General features: G+C 47.1%; 1 protein-coding gene across 3 annotated transcripts in view; it reads left to right on the top strand.

The window, feature by feature from the left end:
- The window catches only part of LOC119436960 (ribosome biogenesis protein BMS1 homolog), a 134,196-nt gene that overhangs the window by 87,872 nt on the left and 26,276 nt on the right, over window positions 1-20,048 (top strand). For all 3 annotated transcript variants that reach the window (XM_049660136.1, XM_037704006.2, XM_049660135.1), the window contains exons 16-19: window positions 2,891-3,071; window positions 4,173-4,231; window positions 12,164-12,286; window positions 16,538-16,633. In XM_049660136.1, coding sequence (XP_049516093.1) covers window positions 2,891-3,071; window positions 4,173-4,231; window positions 12,164-12,286; window positions 16,538-16,633 — 459 coding nt within the window. The remainder of the gene's footprint in view (window positions 1-2,890; window positions 3,072-4,172; window positions 4,232-12,163; window positions 12,287-16,537; window positions 16,634-20,048) is intronic.

The raw sequence follows: 20,048 nt of genomic DNA, 5'->3' as shown, positions 1-20,048 counted from the left end.
TGCGTGCGGCCTTCCAGGTAGTAGCGGCGTGCTGAATAGCGTAGTCTACTGTAGCCGCCACAGGGTGCTGAGACGAGCCCTCTCGCCGCTGAGACACTCAACTTTTGGGTGGTGCTTTGCCCCCTTGGGCTTTTTTCCTGTGCAGCTTCCAGCTTGCTAGTGCGAACGAAAGGAGACAAAAAGCCGCTCATTGGTGTGATAACTACGTCTAACTCCACTTGAAAGTTTTGAACAATTCTTGCGGCAGGAGATTCGCAAGGCGACATACTTTAATTGTTAGGTCATTCTATCATTAGCTGGGAAAGTGTTTCAGCCTGGATAGCCTTTAAGAAAGAAGGCTATCCTTCCCACAAAAAAAATCCACTTTATAGACTCACATTTCGAGGTTAAAGATTGGCCAGTATAAACACTTGCAGTATATTTAGGAAGCAATTGCAGCTTTCCCATTGAAAATCACAAACTTAAGGTAAATAACAAGCTAAAATTTCTTTATTCACCGGGTAATTAGTACTACAAAATTATGTATAGCGGTGACTGTAGCTTGATTAGGCTCAGCTGTGCTTGCTTTCCTGTCTTCATGGGAAGATGGCATTTTTCACCCCCCAGTGTTTTGGTGCTTCTTATACTTGGGTAAAATTCAATATTTGTGGGTGCATGAACGTGCATGCACTTTTTTTTTCCAAATATTTTAAGTGTAGCCAAAGCACAGGTTTATCACGTACGTTGTTTAAAAGACGTAATACGGTGAAATCTTGTGAATTTGAACTTCCAGTTAATTCGAAGTGATGCTGTAGTCTGGTCAGAATTCTGTGTATTTTAGAGTGCGAGAACGCGGGATAATTCGAACGCGTAAGCACTTACCATGGTCCATTCAAACATACCACGCCACCGACCATGCTCTCAGCAGCGCGCCAACTCAGGCGACAGCGCTTCCAACCCAGGCAGTGTGGCTGCGCGCCAGCAGCTGCTCGCGCCTCCCGTTGCAAGTACTGTATTTCAGCACGTACAATTAATGTCTTTACGATCAACCAAAAAGGAAATTGTGGGCCAGGCCAAGCTACAGAGCTAGTCTGGTGAGAAAGATGGCCACAAGCTGCAGCGGAAAACGAGGTCTTCGACGACTAGCGACTGAAATTCAAGACGGCAGCGCCTATGGTAGTTGCTCTGGATGACAGCAGACACCGCTGCTGGCGTGCAATCCGATGAGGGCAGACCCCGAGATTGTAATCCAGATGCTCGCACGGCGTCTCTCTTCATCTCTCTCGCTTGCTTGCTCAGCCTGCGGCTCCCTATCCTCTTCACAAACTCGGGCGCTTTAGAGGTCGTCGTGCGATGCTGTTGAGTGGTTTGCAAAGAAAACTTTGCTTTAAAGATTTATCAGTAAAGTCAGGGTGGGGTATATGCGAGTTTTGCCTTGAGATGCGGCTTCACAACGGCAAAAATTTCGCCTACAAGGGTGACTTCACAGCAGCACGCTCCTAACTGTCGTGAAACCACACTTCTGAAACTCGTCACTCGTGTTAGCTCAGTGCACGTGCACTGCCTAATGCAACACAGCACTTAAGTCCTCCATTCAGTGAGCTTCCTTTAATTCCAACAAATTTTTGGGCTCCATCGAGTTTGAATTATCGAGATTTGACTGTAGTGTAAATTCGAGGCACAGCATAGAGAAAAAACAGAAAGGCATTCTTGCTTTTGTGTTGAATTCTATGCATGTATTTAGCTGAATACTACTACAGTCAAATCTCGATATAATGAATCACGCGGGACCGCCTAAAATTGTTCGTTATTCTGAAAGGTCGTTATAGTGAAAACCATTCCACCCATCAACCTATCAGTCACCGTTTGAGCTATCCACGAAAGCGTCGCTGTTGGTTCTCGGCCCGCGCTGTTGCTATTTTCCATAGAGTCCGCCGCCACACACCACCGAAGCACCGTATAATAAGAGTGACTTGCACAAAGCAGACGCCAACGCCAAGAAAACCATCGACAAAAGGAAGCTCCATGTTGCCTCTAAAGCGCAATGTTTCTTGTCATGGACACCTGAACTACAAAGCGCAAGCGCGCGTAAACTACACCGCCTGGAAAATGCAAATTGCGACCGTGTCGCATCCCTGCTAGTACGGAGGTTTCATTTCTCCGCGTGTGTAGCTAGTACGGCCACAGAAAGAGAGAGAGAAAGACATTTATTAAATATTAAAAAAAATTGTAAATGTATGAAAAGGCAACCCCAGTGGTCATATATGCTGTCATATATGCTTTGGTGAGTCGCTTTTGTGGTGTTGAGGGGTCCCTCTTGGAAGGATCCAGTCATTGAGCGTGCGGCCACAGAAAGAAGCGCGAAAGAGAGAGACATGCGCAGAAAAAAGCAAGTGATGCACCTCGATTGCTAGGCGACACTTCTCTGGGCGAAGCATGCGCTCACAAAACCTGATGCGTCGTCGCCCCCGTGATAGATTTAAAAAAAAAATTCTCTCATGGGGCGTTTTTTTATTGAGCGCCGTCTCAGGTTTTCCGAACCTGTGCACTGCGACGTCCGCTTTCTGCGCCTTGTCGTCTTGTAACCTACTGTTTCAATCTAAGAATCCCCAGATTTCGGAATATTAGTTCATAGTACTGAGGCGCTGTTAACAAGACACAAACTAATTAACGATCGTTATTCTAAAGTTCATAGTACTGAAATATTTTTACATTGAAACCATAAGAAGTCAGCTGGGGATTTCTAAGAAGTTCGTTAACGTGGTTTTTGTAGTAACAAGGTTTTACGGTATATAATTCTTCACATATGATGTTTGTCTTGGCACAGTGTGCGCAAGTGAGGAACGTTTGGTGCAACTTTGCTGTGTACATGAAATGCTTTGAGCACTCATTAAATGGTAGTAATTTTCAGGTTCGCATGAAGAAGCACCGTTGGTACAAGCGAATCCTCAAGAGCAGTGACCCGCTCATTCTCTCACTTGGCTGGCGACGCTTCCAGACCATGCCAGTGTTTTCTACACAGGACCACAATGGTCGCAACCGTTTCCTCAAGTATACACCAAAGCATCTTCACTGCAATGCTACCTTTTGGGGTGAGTGTTTAGACCTTAAAAGATACTTGACACTTCCTGGTGCTTTTAGACTGCATATTGTGGAAAGTTCATTTTAAAGGTTAGTTCTTATTGTTTCTGACCAGGAAAATATTGTGCACATTGCAATGTTGGGTGTGTCATAATTGACCAAACACAGGAGGCAATGTAATCTCGATCTTGGTGCAGGTGTGTCAATATCACGTTTTTCTGATGCAGTAGACTTTAATTAATTCAACTCCGACTAATTGGATTTTACATTTAAGTGGATTTTACAGTTAATTTCTCAGCACCCGCTGAAATCCCGTTACAGCATATGCTGGAGCTGGCAGTGTAGCCAGAGCATGGAATGAAGAAAAGGTACTTGCATGGTCTGAAGCATTTGGCACCACAACGTGGAAATTCAAATTTGCAATCAGGCATGATATTTTTCTGCAGTAGGTGTGAATAGGAAATTTTATTTCAAATAACGATCTTGCACATAATGGTGCAAGATGCAATTAACTGATAGCTTTGCTCTGTTAGAAGGATGCAGGTGTGAAGATCCCCAAAAATCACTTCAAATTATATTTGAAATTCTACCATATCAGCCGATGCACAATGTCTGGTTTCAGATGTGGATTGATTTCTATCGGCTCAACCAGCATCAAAACCTTCCTGTTTTAGGCCTACAATATGTCAGAATCAAGAAGTGATGCCAAAACAGCTCTAATTTCTCATTTAGTTTACGTGGGATGAGAGAAAGCAGTAGCCTGCATATGCTTCAGTTAGTTTAGTGCAATGAATTGCTCAAAAATATTACCATATTTTGTGTAAGAAGAGAGTGTTTGCTATGATGCTTGCTGCTTTGGAGACGAGTTTGCAAGATCCTGCTATATGTATTATGTGAAAAATAGCATGCCGGATACAAGCGCCAAATGTAATAACATCCCACCAATGCATTGTGGCCATGATGCTATTTCTTCTGGGCCCAAAAGCACTTGGGGCCTCTATTCTGAAAACTCCGTGTAAGCTTTGGGGCACATTAAGCATGTTCTGCCTCCTGTACGTTATACAGAGTTGATTACAAGAGAATATTAAGTTATCTCCGCTTTTATCTTTCAGGTCCTATCACACCACAGGGAACAGGATTCGTGGCAGTGCAGCAAGTTCATGAACAGACGGTATGCTGGCGATTATATTTTCTCATATTCCCACATAATTTTTGTGATAACACCTTATGCTGCATATTAACAGTATAGTAGGCATGCTAACTTAACCTCATGTGCCAGTGTTTGAATGGAATGCTAATAATACTTGTATTATGTTGTTTACATACCATGACACTGGTACATATTTTTTTCTTTTTTCCTCAAGAAGAAAAAAATTCGCAGAAGTCATCTCTCATGAAAATGCTATAGCATTTACTATTTCAGCTTTATTGGGCATTATGCCATGATCTTGTTCATGGATGGATGGATGGATGGAAAAACTTTATTTTAGTCCATTGGGTCGCGCTAGTTTCCTAGCCCGAAGTGGGCCGCTCCCACGTTGGAACAGAAGGGCCTAGCCTATCGGCCGCTTTGCGGGCCCGTTGGACTGCCCGTAGCTGTTTATCTAATGTGAGACTGCGTAGAGCTGCGTCCCACTGCTCTTCAGTGTTGTCCTTGTCACTGTATAACGTGGAGCAACGCCAAAGCATATGACTTAGATCTATGGTATCATTACATTTATCGCATGTTGTATGAGTAGAGATCTCTGGATAGATCTTGTTGGTTAATAAAGGGTTCGGATAAGTTCTCGTTTGTAAGAGCCTTAGCGTAATGGCCTGAGCTCTATTTAGTTTACTGTGCGGAGGGGGGAAGACCCTGCGTTGTAGGTAGAAGTTCTTGGTTAGCTCGTTGTACGTGAGGAGGTGGTCCTTGCAATCGGGAACCTCAGCATCTTCTTGCCTTGTGGCTGCAGGGTTGGCAAGTCCTCGTGCAGCATTGTGGGCAGATTCATTGAGGTTCACGGGAGCACCGTTGATTTCTCCCATATGAGCAGGAAACCAGCGCTCTTAGAGTCGCTCAGGACAGTATGGGTAGTTGGGTTCATGATGGCCAGCGCTATGGCCTCTTCTTCGGCCTCTTTGATTGATGCGGCTCTAGTTGAGGCCACCATTTACGATTCTAGATTTTCCGTCCACGGCACTCAGGGTGTACAGTCGAACCCGGGTATATCGAACTCGCCAAAAAACGTTTATTAGTTCGATATATGGCATAATTCGATATGGCGATATATGGCATAATTAAGTGTTTGGGGGCAAAAAACGCAGCTCGATGTTGCTGAAGGTCGTACTGCAGTGGTGCGATGACCAATTGTCCACGAGCAGGCACACCTTGTGATTTTCGCCTACCAAATCATCGTTCCACGACGATAGCCACCTGCTGAAAAGCTCCCCGGTAATCCACGCTTTTGAGTTTGCTCGGTAGGTAGCAGTGCGCACACGTTGGGCGCCACGGGCACCTGGCCTTTTGTCCGACTTGGCCCTGATGTCTGCCTTGTTCTTCAGGATAGTACTTAAGGTGCTCCATGGGATCTTGTACGCGGCGGCGACGTCGGACTTCTTCTCACCGCGCTCGACTCGATTTATGATTTAGAGTTTGCGGCGAACGGCAAATTCTGTCTCTTTGCACAAGCCATGACCACAGCGCACCAAGAAAGTTCACAGAGCGCCAACAGGCAACACCACCAGCACGGACCACGCTGAATGAGGACTTGAAGAAAAGAGGCAGCGGCAGGCACACAAGCATAAAGAAAGAAAAAATGGCGCTCACTTGTACTGCCTCCGCGCCTCGGAGAAAGCACGACGGCCTCTGATTGGCTGTAAGCGCTGCGAGCAGCAGGCCAGGATAATTTTTTGCAGGGGGGTGTTCGCCCGTGCACAGCCGGGTCTCAACCACTTTTTCTAGGGTGGCGCCGGCAGTTTTTCCCGCCACCGCGAGGGAAAGCCAATTTGCTGGGGCACTTTTGAAGCACATGGAGTTTGATATATCGGTTGTCGTTGCTATTTTCGTTCGATGTAACCGTCACTTTTGCTATATATTCTCAATATAAATTTACCGTGTTTAGAAATTGTTCGATATACGGGATAATTTGATATAAACGGGTTCGATATAGTCGGGCTCGATTGTATATGTTGCGTCCCTGGTTGGCGGCATCGACAAAGACCGCGGTTTGGTCTTGCTCGTGCTTTTCGCGTAGTTTGTCTGCCCTGGCTTTTCTTCTGCCGTCATGCCTGCCCGCCAGGGTGTTTTTGGGTATTGGCTCGATTATTATGTAATATCTGAATGCGGGAGGTAGTAGTGCTCTGCCTCCCGTGGTGTATATGGGTTTAATGTTCAGTCTACTCAGGATGTGTAGTCCCGTTATCGTGTCTGATAGCCATAATGTTACGGGAAGGAAGAAACGTACTGGTTTTACAGACGGGTTTTAATGGCTACGCAGAGAAGCGAAAACCCAGAATCTTCTTTGTCGTTTCCCAGGGCACCAACCATGTCTTCTTCTTTCCACCTTACGCACTGTGACATTACCCCCGTCAGAAGAAGCACCTGACTGGTGCGACTCACTGGTTCCAGAAAGGAACGGTGTGAGGCGGCTGACGTGGACGACGTCAGATAGAGGTGAAGGCACGGTAGCATCCAGAGGAGACACTTCATATGTGACAGGCGTCACCTGGCGGAGGATGCGATAAGGGCCGTAGTATCGCGAAAGGAGTTTCTCCGAAAGGCCGACACGTCGAGATGGAGACCAAACTAGCACAAGATCACCTGGTTCGTATTCGACATCGCGGTGGCACTGATCGTAACGGCACTTCTGACGTGTTTGGGAAGCAGAGAGACGAAGACGGGCAATCTGGCGTGCCTGGGTCGCTGCGGTTATAACATCACGAGCGTACTCCGTCGGCGAGTCGAGTGTGGTCGAAAGAAGAGTCTCGAAAGGCAAGGTCGGTTCACGGCCATATAGAAGGTAAAAGGGTGAATAACCAGCTGTGTCGTGGCGCGAGGAATTGTACGCAAACGTGACAAATGGTAAAGCAGTGTCCCAGTCGCGATGATCGGAGGAAACATACATCGCGAGCATGTCAGTTATTGTCCGGTTCAGGCGTTCAGTAAGACCGTTAGTTTGAGGATGGTAGGCTGTAGTAAGCTTGTGTTTAGTAGCACAGGATCGAAGTAAGTCGTCGATGACTTTGGCAAGAAAGTATCGCCCGCGATCGGTGAGAAGTTGACGAGGTGCGCCGTGGTGTAAGATAACGTCGTGAAGCAAGAAGTCAGCGACGTCTGTAGCGCAACTGGTGGGAAGGGCTCTTGTAATGGCATAGCGGGTGGTATAGTCCGTAGCGACGGCAATCCACTTATTTCCGTCGTTTGATATAGGGAATGGTCCGAGAAGATCAACGCCAACGCGAAAAAAAGGGTCGGTCGGTATATCCAGAGGCTGCAGCAGACCAGCGGGATGTACAGCAGGTCGTTTTCGGCGTTGACACGACTCACACGCGGCGACATAGCGACGGACGGAGCGGTTGAGACGGGGCCAGAAAAATCGTCGCCGAATTCCGTCATAGGTCCGAGAGACGCCAAGGTGTCCAGCAGTGGGAACGTCGTGCAGTTGCTGGAGTACAGTCTGCTGAAGATGAGACGGAATGACGATTAGCAGCTCGGGCCCGTCTGGGTGCATGTTGCGGCGATACAGGGTGTTATTTTGTAGTACGAACATGTGAAGGGATGGGTCAGACGGGTCAGAGAGCAGGCGTTCGATAAGCTGCCGTAACGATTCATCGCGTCGCTGTTCAGCCCCTATGTCTTTCAAGGCGGAAAGCGAGAGGACGCAGATCGGTGCGGCATCCACTAAATCGTTCGGTGCATCGACGGGGTGACGAGACAGGCAGTCGGCGTCCTGATGTAAACGACCCGACTTGTAGACTACAGTGTATGTGTATTCCTGAAGGCGTAGGGCCCAGCGACCGAGGCGTCCGGTGGGATCCTTGAGGGAAGAAAGCCAACAAAGGGCGTGGTGATCGGTTACAACCGTAAATGGTCGACCATATATGTAAGGTCGGAACTTGCCCACAGCCCAAACGAGGGCGAGACATTCCCGCTCAGTAATCGAATAATTGCGCTCAGACGGGGAGAGGAGGCGGCTGGCATAGGCGATAACGCGGTTGTGCCCACGTTGGCGTTGGGCTAAAATTGCGCCGATGCCGTATCCACTGGCGTCAGTGCGAATTTCTGTCGGAGCAGAAGCGTCAAAATGGGCGAGAACAGGTGGTGTGGTGAGTAGCGTGATGAGGCGCGAGAAAGAAGTCGTTTGTTCAGAGCCCCAGCAGAAAGGAACATCTTTCTTGAGGAGGTCAGTCAGGGGACGAGCAACATGCGCGAAATTTTGCACAAACCGACGGAAGTAAGAACAAAGACCGATAAAGCTGCGAACATCTTTGGCAGAGGTCGGTACAGGGAAATTCTGCACTGCACGAACTTTAGCGGGATCGGGGTGAATGCCTGACGAATCGACGAGATGTCCGAGCATGGTTATTTGGCGGTGACCGAAGTGGCACTTGGACGAGTTGAGCTGCAGGCCAGCGGCGCGAAAAACGGAAAGCACAGATGAAAGTCGTTCAAGATGGGCCGCAAAAGTTGGAGAGAATACGATGACGTCATCCAAGTAACACAAGCAGATGGACCATTTCAATCCACGCAAGAGCATGTCCATCATACGTTCAAAGGTCGCCGGGGCATTGCACAAGCCGAAAGGCATTACCCTAAACTGATAGAGGCCGTCAGGTGTAACGAATGCGGTCTTCTCACGGTCCATTTCATCCACGGCAATTTGCCAATATCCGGAGCGAAGGTCTATTGATGAAAAATAAGTGGCACCGTGAAGACAGTCCAGAGCATCGTCGATCCGTGGAAGCGGGTATACCTACATCTTTCTTGGTGATCTGGTTTAGATGACGATAATATTATTTGTGCTGTTTTGTGTGCTTCGATCAGCTCCTCTAAGGTGTTGTGCATTCCAAGTAGGAGGAGCTTCTTGGTGCTGGTATAAACAGGCAAACCTAGTGCCCATTTGTACGCTTGTCGAATGATAACTTCTATTTTAGCTTTGTCTGATTTCCTGAGATGATAATAGGGGAAGGAGTAGACAATGCGGCTGATTAGGAATGCCTGAATCAACCTACACAAGTCCATCTCCTTCATTCCTCTGTGTCTGTTGGCCACTCGCCTGAGCAGTCCACAAATTTGTTTGGCGGTGTTCTGCAGTTTTGTGAGGGCCACGGTATTCTGCGTGTTGTGTTGAATAAGCATGCCCAGCACTCTAATGGTCAGAACCGGAGGAACCGGGCCACTTTCCAAGACAATTTTGATCGGTGCCTGTTGTTGGGTGTCAGTGTCTGGCGTCTTTTTGGCTTTATTTCTAGTGATTAGGAGTTCGGATTTCGTGGGGGAGCATGTTAGCCCATTGTGTCTGACATACTCTTGCACAACATTTGCTGCCTCCTGTAACGCATCATTTATCGCACCATCCGAGCCGCTGTTTGTCCAGATGGTAACATCGTCCGCGTATATGGCATGTTTGATGTGTGGTATCCTGTTTAGTTGTTGTGGTAGGTTCATCATGGTGATATTGATAAGTAGGGGTGAGAAGACGGCACCTTTCGGGGTGCCTCTTGTCCCTAGAGTAAGCTTTTGACCACGCACTTCACCCAGCTGGATGGTTGCCGTTCTTTCTTTGAGAAAGTCGGAACTTTGAGAAAGTCGGAAATGTAGGCGAAAGTTCTTTCGCCTACATTCAGCTTGGATAGGTCATTTAAGATGGCCTGATGGGCTACATTATCAAATGCTTTACAGACGTCCAGGCCCAGTATGGTACGAGTGGCTCTTATTAGGGCGTGGATCTAGAATGTCTTGTTGCAGTTGAAGCATAATGTCTTGTGTTGATAGACACGCTCTGAAACCGATTAGCGTGTCAGGTAGTAGGTGTTCTGTCTCAATGTAATGGTTTATCCTGTTTAATATTACATGCTCCATGACCTTGCCTAAGCAGGAGGTGAGAGAAATTGGTCTAAGGTTTCCCAGTTCTAACCTCTTGCCTGGTTTCAGTATGAATATGACCTTGGCGTGTTTCTAGCTAGGTGGAACTTTTCCTTCGGTCCAGTGGGTGTTACAGAGTTTAGTGATTTCGCTGATCGAGCGATCATCTAAATTTCGGAGCATTTTGTTTGTTATGCTGTCTTCCCCGGCAGCTGCAGTGGTTTTATCTGGCTGAGGACGGCTCTAACTTCTGCTACGTCTATATCCCTATCTAAAGCTGGATTTCTTTCTCCTTCATATTTAGATGGAGTGGGTATGTCCTTGCTGGTGTTGGAAGTATTTGCTCTGCAGTTCTTGTATTAGGTCATTCGCCTCCCCAGGATAAGAATGAATGAGTTTCTGCATGTTCTTACTTCTGATTGATTTGGTTTGTTCGGGGTCTATTAGATGTCTGAGTAGAAACCAAGAGTTCTTGTTAGCTAATTGACCATTGAGCCAGTCACACATTTGGTGCCAGTGTTCTCCGCTCAATGTTTGCGTGTGTTTCTCGATTTCTTTGTCGATTTGAGCTATCTTCCTACGTAAGGTCTTGTTTTTTTGTGACATCCACCTCTTCTGGATACTTTCCCTAGCCTCCCACAAGTGTATAAGCTGTAAGTCAGGGGATGGGTGATCCTCCTCGATCTCGGCTTCGGTGGTGGCCTTGTTCGCATCCTCAATTAGATTGAATGTCCACTCTTCCAAGTTTGTGATTGCGATGTGTTGCCTCTCGTTTCTAATGTCTCTAAAGGTGTCCCATTTAGTATGTTTCACTTTGAATTTTCCTTTCTTGATTTTACTGAGCGGAAATGTGGTGGCTATGATGTAATGATCGCTGCCTGCATTAGTTTCTGTGTTTTCCCATTTGGCGAATTCTATGTTTTTGATGAATGTTAGGTCGGGCAATGTGTTTCAACAGACGCTGTTACCTACTCGGGTGGGGCGTTCTGGGTCTGTGAGGAGAGTTAAACCAAGCTCTAGAGAGGTTGTCCATAGGCTGGTCCCTTTCTTGTCACAAGACTGATAGCCCTATGCCGAGTGGTGAGCATTGAAGTCGCCTACTATAATTAGTGGCGAGCTTCTGGCATGTTTCTGCTCCTTTACAATAAGTTTGGAGGCAACTATGCCCTTGTTCTTTGGGGGGTGATAGGCGTTTAGAATGTATAAGGGTACATATTTGTTTGTAGCAGACGCAGGGTGGCAGCCTGCGCCCGGCTAAACTTATGGTGAGGTGGGGGGAAGGTTCGGCGACTAAGGTAAAATGCCTTAACGAGATCGTTATAAGTAGTCAGATTGTCCCTGGTGTCCAACTTGTCTCCAGTGTCTCCGGCGTGGTTGACTAGGCCTCACGCAATGGAGTGGGTGACCTCGTTGAGGTTGGGGAGGTGTGCGTGGACAGGGCCCGCATGGGCCGGGATCCATGTCAGGGAGATCATGCTGTCTTTAGAGTGTGGTGCCTGGCAGAGGATACGAAGGGCTTGAGGAGAAATAGGGCCTTTGCTGAAGTTAGTGACGGCTGAGCGAGAGTCACACATGATGGTGTGACAGGTGTGTTGTTGTTGGTGTGATGATGTGTTGTTATGAAGAGACCTTTTTTTTTTTGTATTACTTTCTATGGGCAGCTGATGGGGAATCGGAAAACTTAGTTGTAGCGGCATTCGTTGTAGGGGATTCAACTGTACCTACCATGGCATGATCACATGTTTGGCCAACTTTTTCTGGCTTCAATTGTATCATGTCACTCTCCCTCCTAGTTTTTTCTTCTTCCATGCTGTGATACCATACATCTTGGTGTGATCTGTAGTAGAGCTAGTTACTATTAAAAAAAATGTTATCCAAAAATAACAACCGGTGTAACTGGCAACTTTCTTTCATTTTTAACAAAAAGGAGCCAAGTATTATAAAATATGTGGAGTCATAGTAACATTATTGGTTTTAATGGAGTTGGTGCGAGATTACTCTTTAGTTTCTAGGTTTTCTCAATCAATTCACATTGTGCAGGCAAGCTTCCGGATTGCTGCCACAGGGGTGATCCTCGACCTAGATCGCTCGACACAGATTGTCAAGAAGCTGAAATTGACTGGAAATCCTTACAAGATCTATAAGAAGACTGCTTTTGTCAAGGTTCGACCTTCTGTTCTTTCTTGTTTCTCCTTCTTTACAGCAATGTTTCAAGGGGAACAAAAAAAAATTAAAGTGCAATTAAGACAAAGGCATAGTGCACAGGACAGAGCCTGTCCTGTGCACTCCATCTGAAGACTACCACACTCTGCAGTCCAACCTATCCTCATTCTCTGATTAGTGCCAATTAAACGGGGCCCCAGCGAGAGCGATCAAGCAGCGTGCGTTGCGAGCGTTCTGTCGCAGCGCCGAGCTTGTCCAGTATTCCGGTAATCACAGGCGAGCTGGGTGTTTTGATGGATAGCCAGAGGCGTAAACTAAAGCCCCTCCATACCGCTGTGATGAAGGAGCTTCGTAGACGTACGTGAGCGGCCTGATCGGCATGCGCGGTCCAGCCATCTGGTGGCGCAGAGCTTAACCAGCCAAATACAGAGCTAATATTCCTGTAACCAAGTGTAAAACATTTTAAATATGACAATGTGTTCAAGATTATGCTCCTGCCAAAATTTTGAGCCAGCAGCAAAGTAGAAAAAACTTGGTTACTGGTGTTTGGTTGAGCTTTGTGCTGCCAGGTGGCTGCACCGTGCAAGCAGTTCACTTTTGCACCTCCGTTCATCACGTAAAACGTGGCAAAGTGGCCAGTACACTTGCACTTGCGTTTATCTGAATACCGGGCACGCTAAACTCTATTGTGGCAAACCTTCGACGTGAAGCGACAGCCGCAAACGCGTAGATGCTGGTGTCGTTTGGATTTGTTTGAATACAGAAAGTCCGATGCGCTACAGCCACTCCGCTCGTCAGCTGCCCTGCAGCGGGGCACGATGTTGCAGCGGGGCACGATGTCGCAGCTTGACATGTCGCCGATCGCTACGTTTTCAGCCCACAATACAACAAGGGCGAACCATGGTGCTCGTGAAAAGAAAGAACAAGACCAACACTGACCGCGCAGCTCTCGTCAACACGGAGCACGTTTTAACACAAGCAGACGCCACTTGCTGTGGGCCGGGCCAGAAGTGCTTTTAGTGTAGTGATACACGTCCTTGTGTATTCTCTTTATGATACTTTCTTTTTATAGAAACAAATTAACTAACATCTAAACTATTACGAACAACATTTGTTCACCATAATGTTGGGAAAATTATCGATGACGTGCCCTGGGCAGCCAATCGGATAGCTGGCCCAGTGACGTGTTATGGGCAAATCGCGTCACTTGTGTACAGAACTCAGCCGATTGGCGTGCTGCGATCAGTAGCGATGTACCTTTTTAAAACCTTATAATAAATTACCGTAAAAACCCGCGTATAATACGGACCCGCATATAATACGAGGTGTTATTTGGGGATAGAAATAACGAAAAAAAAAGTTTTCACCCGCATATAATGCGAGCGAGGAAAACCCACAGAAAGCATTGAGAATCTAATCTCGTTAACTCGAACACGCTTAATTCGAACTGACGCTGTGGCCCCGTCAAAGTTATGTGTATTGCTATGGGCGAAAACGCCCGGTAATTCGAATGCAAAAGCATTTGCAACGGTTAATTCGAACATACGGCGCACCGACAATGCCCTCAGCAGCGATCCAAATCACGCGGCGGCGCCTCCGACCGGCATTGCTCCGACATTGCCATAGAGCAAAAGCTTAGGATAGACCCCTCAACGCCACGCGGAGAAAAAGAAAACAAAACAAAAAAAAAAAACGCGCGGCGGCAATTTCACTCTCAAATAGCAAGGTCGCCGTTTCACTATCGCGCCGGAACACGTTTGTACGAGCCGACATCTCGGCCAACTTCCCGACAACGGCAGAAAACGAAACTTCAGGGAAAGGGCTAAGTTGGTGCCGCGCCGACGGGAGCGGCGGCGGGCGCGCGCAGAGCCAGTCGAAGGTAGGGGGGAGCTACGAGGGAGTTGTGAGGGATGGCGAGGGGAGCCACTGCTACCAAAGCGATGGCGTTGCCAAGGCCACAAATGCGCTTATCTGCCGCCGTTGCAACTTTGCAACTGGGATGTCATCCCAGCCGTGAACGCTGCCCCCGGTGACGCCGAAGTGCCGCCCTGCGGCACAGTTTCCAATGCCCTCGGCAGCTAAAATAACTTTCCTTTTAAAGGCAGCTGGGTACTACTTTCGTGGTCCCGACGTCGTGCGAGATAACTAGCGAACGTGCCGATTCTTAGTGTGGTCAAAATGGCGCCCGTTAGAAGCAGCAGCAGCCTACCGACGCCACCGCAAAATGACGCATACTCCGCTACGAGTCTTGATGATGATAGCAGTGAGCAAAAACGAACCCCGAAACTGCAAATTTTACGCTGAAAACTTTGGGATCCGCATATAATACGAGGCAGAAATTTTCCATGGTAAAATTTAGAAAAAAAACCTCGTATTATATGCGGGTTTTTACGGTACACGGTTTACGTGGAGTGCTTAGATGCGTCAATTAATGATCAGAAGGACCTACTCTAACGACTCAGTACGTTAGTACAAAATCGTCAAATCGTTTCAGGGTCCCTTTAAGTTGTTCGCATCCATTTCTTCCGCTACTTCAATATACCTCAGTGGTGTGGAGTGGCGCAAGCTAGACAACCACCATGTGTGTTGCATGTGTTGAGTGTGTGCAGAAAGAATTTATAAGTATATACAAACATCGTTTTCTGACTCTGCACACTGAAAAAGCTTCAGGATAGGATAATTATCCAACACTTTCGTCACTTAGCGGCAGACATAATCGTACCTATGTCCTCTTTGTGTATAAATTAATTCACAGAATTCATACATGCACCGAGCTACTTCAGTAGACTTCCCGTAATTCGATTTTTCGGTTAAATTGATCACGACCGAAGGTCCCGGCTGGCGCCCATACATGTCTAAGCGCCCAAACTTCCGTTATTTCGGTTTGGAGAACAGTAAACATCACAAGTTTTTATTTATTGCTTAAATCAGTAAATCGTGAAATAAAACGAACACTCGCCAAGGAAATACATGTATTGGAAAATAAAACTTGACGTTTCGAGTCCCGTACGGGACCTGTACATGTATTTCCTTGGCGAGTGTTCGTTTTATTTCACTATGCTCATTCCTCGCCAGACGGGTTTCCGTCGAACTCTGGATTATAAATCAGTAATTCATGTTTCTATTTTCCAAAAACAGAAAAGCAATAGCTGCTATTTCCGTCATCTTGTCACTAATTAGTGCATGCCGTGGCGAAAACCCTGCAACATCCTTCGCATAAAACCTGCGTCATCTGAGACATGTTTTTCACTAGTACCACACGCACATGCCAATTATTCTTTTGCCTGTGAGCTGGTTGCCAACAGGATCGTCCATCCATCGCGATGTAGGTGGCGGGTTTGGTGCTAGCGTGTGGGCCATAGTAGAATTGCTCTTCATCCTCAACAATATTCTCCTATGTTTGTGACACATTGCATGCGTGTTGCAGTGAGTTGATATCGGTTGATACGGTGCGGACTGTCGCGCGCACCGTATCAACCGATCTCCACGTGGGTTTGACCTTCGTATGTGCTGTGTTTTCGCCGCTCAGTTTCCGTTGAAGTGATAGACCGCACGAACCTTCACTCGCTGCTGTCACCGGGTGTACTCACGCCAGCATTTTGACAGTCGTCGTCTACGGTCGTCGAGTGTGATCTATTCATGTTTGCTTGTGCGTGCTGACACCATGCTTGTTAGTTCAGTTAGTAAGCGAATGTGTCCAAGTTTATGCAGCCGATAAAACTACTATCCTTACTCCGTATAGCTCTCTACTAATTTGCAAACACAATTGATGCTTCGCCTTTCGAGTGAAACCGACCTTTTCATGCATCCGGTGGTCTCGCGTAACTTTAGGGGTTTGCTTCTTTTCTAGATGCAACAGAAAGTCACCCCTCGCGTTAATTTCACGGTTTTATTTTTTCTTGATGGACACAATGAAAAGTCACCCCTCGTGTTACAATCCAGTAAATACAGTACGTAACATGCCATCCACCCAGACCTGCAGTGCTTCTGTCCTGAAGAGGCACTGCTATTAGCCTGTGTTGTCCTTAGCTGATGTAAACCAGGTAAAGCCTGTTTATTTGGGTTCGTTAATGAAAGCTCAGTTTCGGAAGGGTGTGCACCTGATATGAAGTTGCACTTGGGATTGTGAGACTGTTCTACAGGCTCTTTCTTGCCATTGCGATCACCTCTCAAAGGTTTAGGCAAGGCACAAGAAAATTGTCATTTGTGCATATTTATTTGTTTAAAAAATCCTTGTCATTTCATTTTCAGAACATGTTCACCTCTGCCCTTGAAGTAACCAAGTTTGAAGGTGCTGCACTACGCACAGTCAGTGGAATTCGGGGACAAATCAAGAAAGCACTTGGGGTGAGTGTTCTCATTGTTTCCATGCTTCTCATTTTTAACTCTTTTTTTGACCATGGTCAATACCTTAATTTTTATAACTGCTAACTATTATTATTACTGCTAATATTTTGTACTTATGCTGTTTACATGCTAGAACAGAGCACTGCACTTCTTTTAGTCGCCCATTTATTTAGCTGATATAAAATCGGAATGCTAAACAGTTTTGAAGTGAAGGAAGCATTAGTTAAGGCGTCTGATTGTTTAACTCCGATGCCAACGTTTATCTAGTTTTTAATAAATTTCTTTCTATTTTGAAGCTTAGACTATCCTTGTTATGTGGATTTCGATCGGAACTTTATGTACGGTTTTCTAAATCAATAAAGTAACATTACCAACTCATTCCTGCTGCATTTGTCTGGCGTATCTAGAATTTTTCCTAGTTTTTTTCTTCTTGGCTTTGTTATCTAGTCAGCTGTTTTGATGCGCTGTGTTTGTGATTAAGCAGAAGAGTGGTTCACAATCATTGGTAAAGTGCCCACAGTCAATCGGTATAACACGAAGTATGTTGCCTGCAAAAACGGAGTGCTTTGGTTGCTTTACAGGCAAGATATAGGACCTGCGCGCAACTCTGCTACCTTTAGTAGCATATACAGTAACTCTAGCCTCAGCCAACATGTGGCACCCTCCTTTGGAAGCACGGTAAACCATGATGCAGGCTGATAAACGCATGCGATTTGAATGCCTTGAAACTTTTTGCTGAGATGTACTTGACTTTGCATGAAGTGTCAACAAATGTGGACACTGGTAGTAGCAAAGAGAAAGATATGCGAGAATTGTGGCAGCTGTCTTCTTTCCTTTATAAAATTTTTAACGGCCGCGTCAGTTAAGATATTGTGTAATCATTTGGAAGCTGAGTAAACCATGGGCCATGTTGAGAAAGGAGTACTGAGCAATTCTTGGCTTTAGAAAATGTGTGCACAAATTTTCACACTGGTAGTGCAAAGGTTATCCCCGCTGTACAAGGTCACTTTTTGTTCACAGGCTTTCTAAAATCATAGAAAGTGGGTGAAGGCTATACTAACTGTAACGTACAAAGTTAAGTCACATTTCCACAGACGCAGGTTGTTTCTACTGTTGCACACTTTGCCTTTATGTTGAAGTGTTCTGCATTGGTTTGGTTATCGTGTTGCAATGAAGGGGGGGGGGGGGGGGGCAGTGAAATGGGAGTGAAGATGACGCACCTCCCGCCGCACTTATGCTGGCTGCACATGTGTTTGTTCATTGCTTTCAGGTCTTGTCTGTTATTTCGTTAGTTGAAAGCACTTGTACTGCCTTTCCTGTCTTTAGTTTTCTGGCCTCTCATATCACAAAGTGCACACTTGTATCATCATCTCTGTCTGCGGTGGGAATGTTTGGATGTGAGTCTACAAGCAAACTACTGTTGAATCGCGTTAATTCGAACACGCTTAATTCGAACTGACGCTGTGGTCCCGTCAAAGTTATGTGTATTTCAATGGGCGAAAACGCTCGGTAATTCGAACACGAAAGCATTTGCGACGATTAATTCAAACATACCGCGGACCGACTATGCTCTCAGCAGCGCGCCAAATAAAGTGGCGGCCTCCAACCGGCATTGCTCCGACACCGCCATAGAGCAAAAGCTTAGGAGAGACCCCTTAATGCAGCGGCGGAGGCCCAGTCCGGCCAACGAAACTGCTCACGCCGGCAAACGCTCACTTCCTGATAACGACAGACAACGAAACTTCAGGGAGCGGGCTAAGCTGGCGCCGGGCCGGCTGGACCGGCGGCGTCGGCACCCACGCCGGCAAACGCTCGCTTCCCGATAATGGCAGAAAACGAAACTTCAGGGAGCGGGCTAATCTGCACCAAGCCGGCTGTACCGGCGGCGGCGGCGGGCATGCACGGAGACAGTCGAACGTGAGAGAGAGGGCGAGGGGAGCCACTGAAGCGGCGGAGTTGCCGAGGCCAAATCCGCTTTCCTGCTGCCCTCCTCCCTCACCTTCGACGGTCCCCGCACGCGCCCGTTGCCATGCCGGCGCCGTCCGCTTCCTGAAGTTTCGTTTTCTGCTGTTATCTGGAACCGAGCGTTGGCCGGTGTGGGCGGTTGCGCTTGCTATGCGCTTGGGCGCCGCAATATTTCATGACTTGCACCGTTCATGCATCGTGCTATGGTGCTCGAATACTTCAAAAATACGTCCTTCCTTTAATTCGAACTTCTTTTAATTCGAGCAAATTATCGGGCCTCTTCAAGTTCGAATTATCGAGATTCGACTGTACCACTTTCTGTCGTGAAAGAAGGGGAGGAGTAACCGTGCTGGTGCTTTTCCAAAATGTTATTACTATGAACGACTGATGTTAATTGCATAACAGTAGAATAGGCCTTCCTGAAGCCATGCTAGAAAGTGGTGAGCATGTTATTGCATCAAGGAATTTAGTTATGTGACTAGCTATTACGTGTTCAAAATTTTTTAAATTATGGAGTATAGGCAGTTCTCGCGCTGTCTAACATGGTTAAATTGGGTGGAGTTTTATCATGAAGTAAAGTAGAACCCCGCTGTAACGTTTTTCACGGGACCGTAAAAAAAAACGTAGGAGCCGGGAAACGCAAGAGCCAGGAAACAGGAAAAATTGAGAAATGGGAGTAGTGTTGAACTGCACACAATATTATTTTAATTCTTACGTGCGACAAAAAGTAGTTTCGCCCGACAGTCGAAGTATCGATTGCGATGAGCTATACACAGTAAGAATAGTAGTTTTATCGTCTGTATAAACTTGTAAACATTCGGTTATTAACTAATTAACAAACACGGTGTCAGCGCCCACAGGCAAACATGAACACATCACACTCGATGAGCGCGGACACGCGCAGTTAAGCGCCGCTGCAGAAGCGAGCGAAGTGACCTTCGTGCTGTTGTCTATCGCTTCAACCCAAACTGAGCGCCGAGAACACGCAGCACGCACAAAGCCACGAGCCGCCGACGCACCTACACTGCGTAGAATCTGCCCCCACGCAGATCGCTTTCAAGATACGGCCCGCGGGACCGCGCGCCGCCGCGCAGTATGATGCCAGAGCACAACGCTGCCCGCTATCCCCCCCCTGCTCCCTCGCTGGTGCCTCGAGCGCAACGGAAGGAGGCGCGCTTCTTCCCTGCTTTTCTTTCGCGCGCGAGACGCAGTCATCGGCTCCCCTCTCACGCTTTCACTCGAACATTCAGCATACGGCCGCGCGGCTTCCCTCGCAAGCTTTTACTCGCACATACAGCATACGGCGCGCGGCGACATATGCTGTATGTGCGAGTGAAAGCGTGCGAGGGGAGCCGACGACTGCGTCTCGCGCACGAAAGAAAGCATACGGCGCGCGGCGACGACGTTATCGCACTTGGACTTTATACGGAACATCTATGAGCCAAAACCA

The sequence above is a fragment of the Dermacentor silvarum genome, chromosome 1, assembly GCF_013339745.2.
Source record: "Dermacentor silvarum isolate Dsil-2018 chromosome 1, BIME_Dsil_1.4, whole genome shotgun sequence".
Taxonomy (NCBI): domain Eukaryota; kingdom Metazoa; phylum Arthropoda; class Arachnida; order Ixodida; family Ixodidae; genus Dermacentor; species Dermacentor silvarum.
The sequence above is the reverse complement of the archived record's forward strand: the minus strand, read 5'-3'. Positions and strand labels throughout refer to the sequence as shown.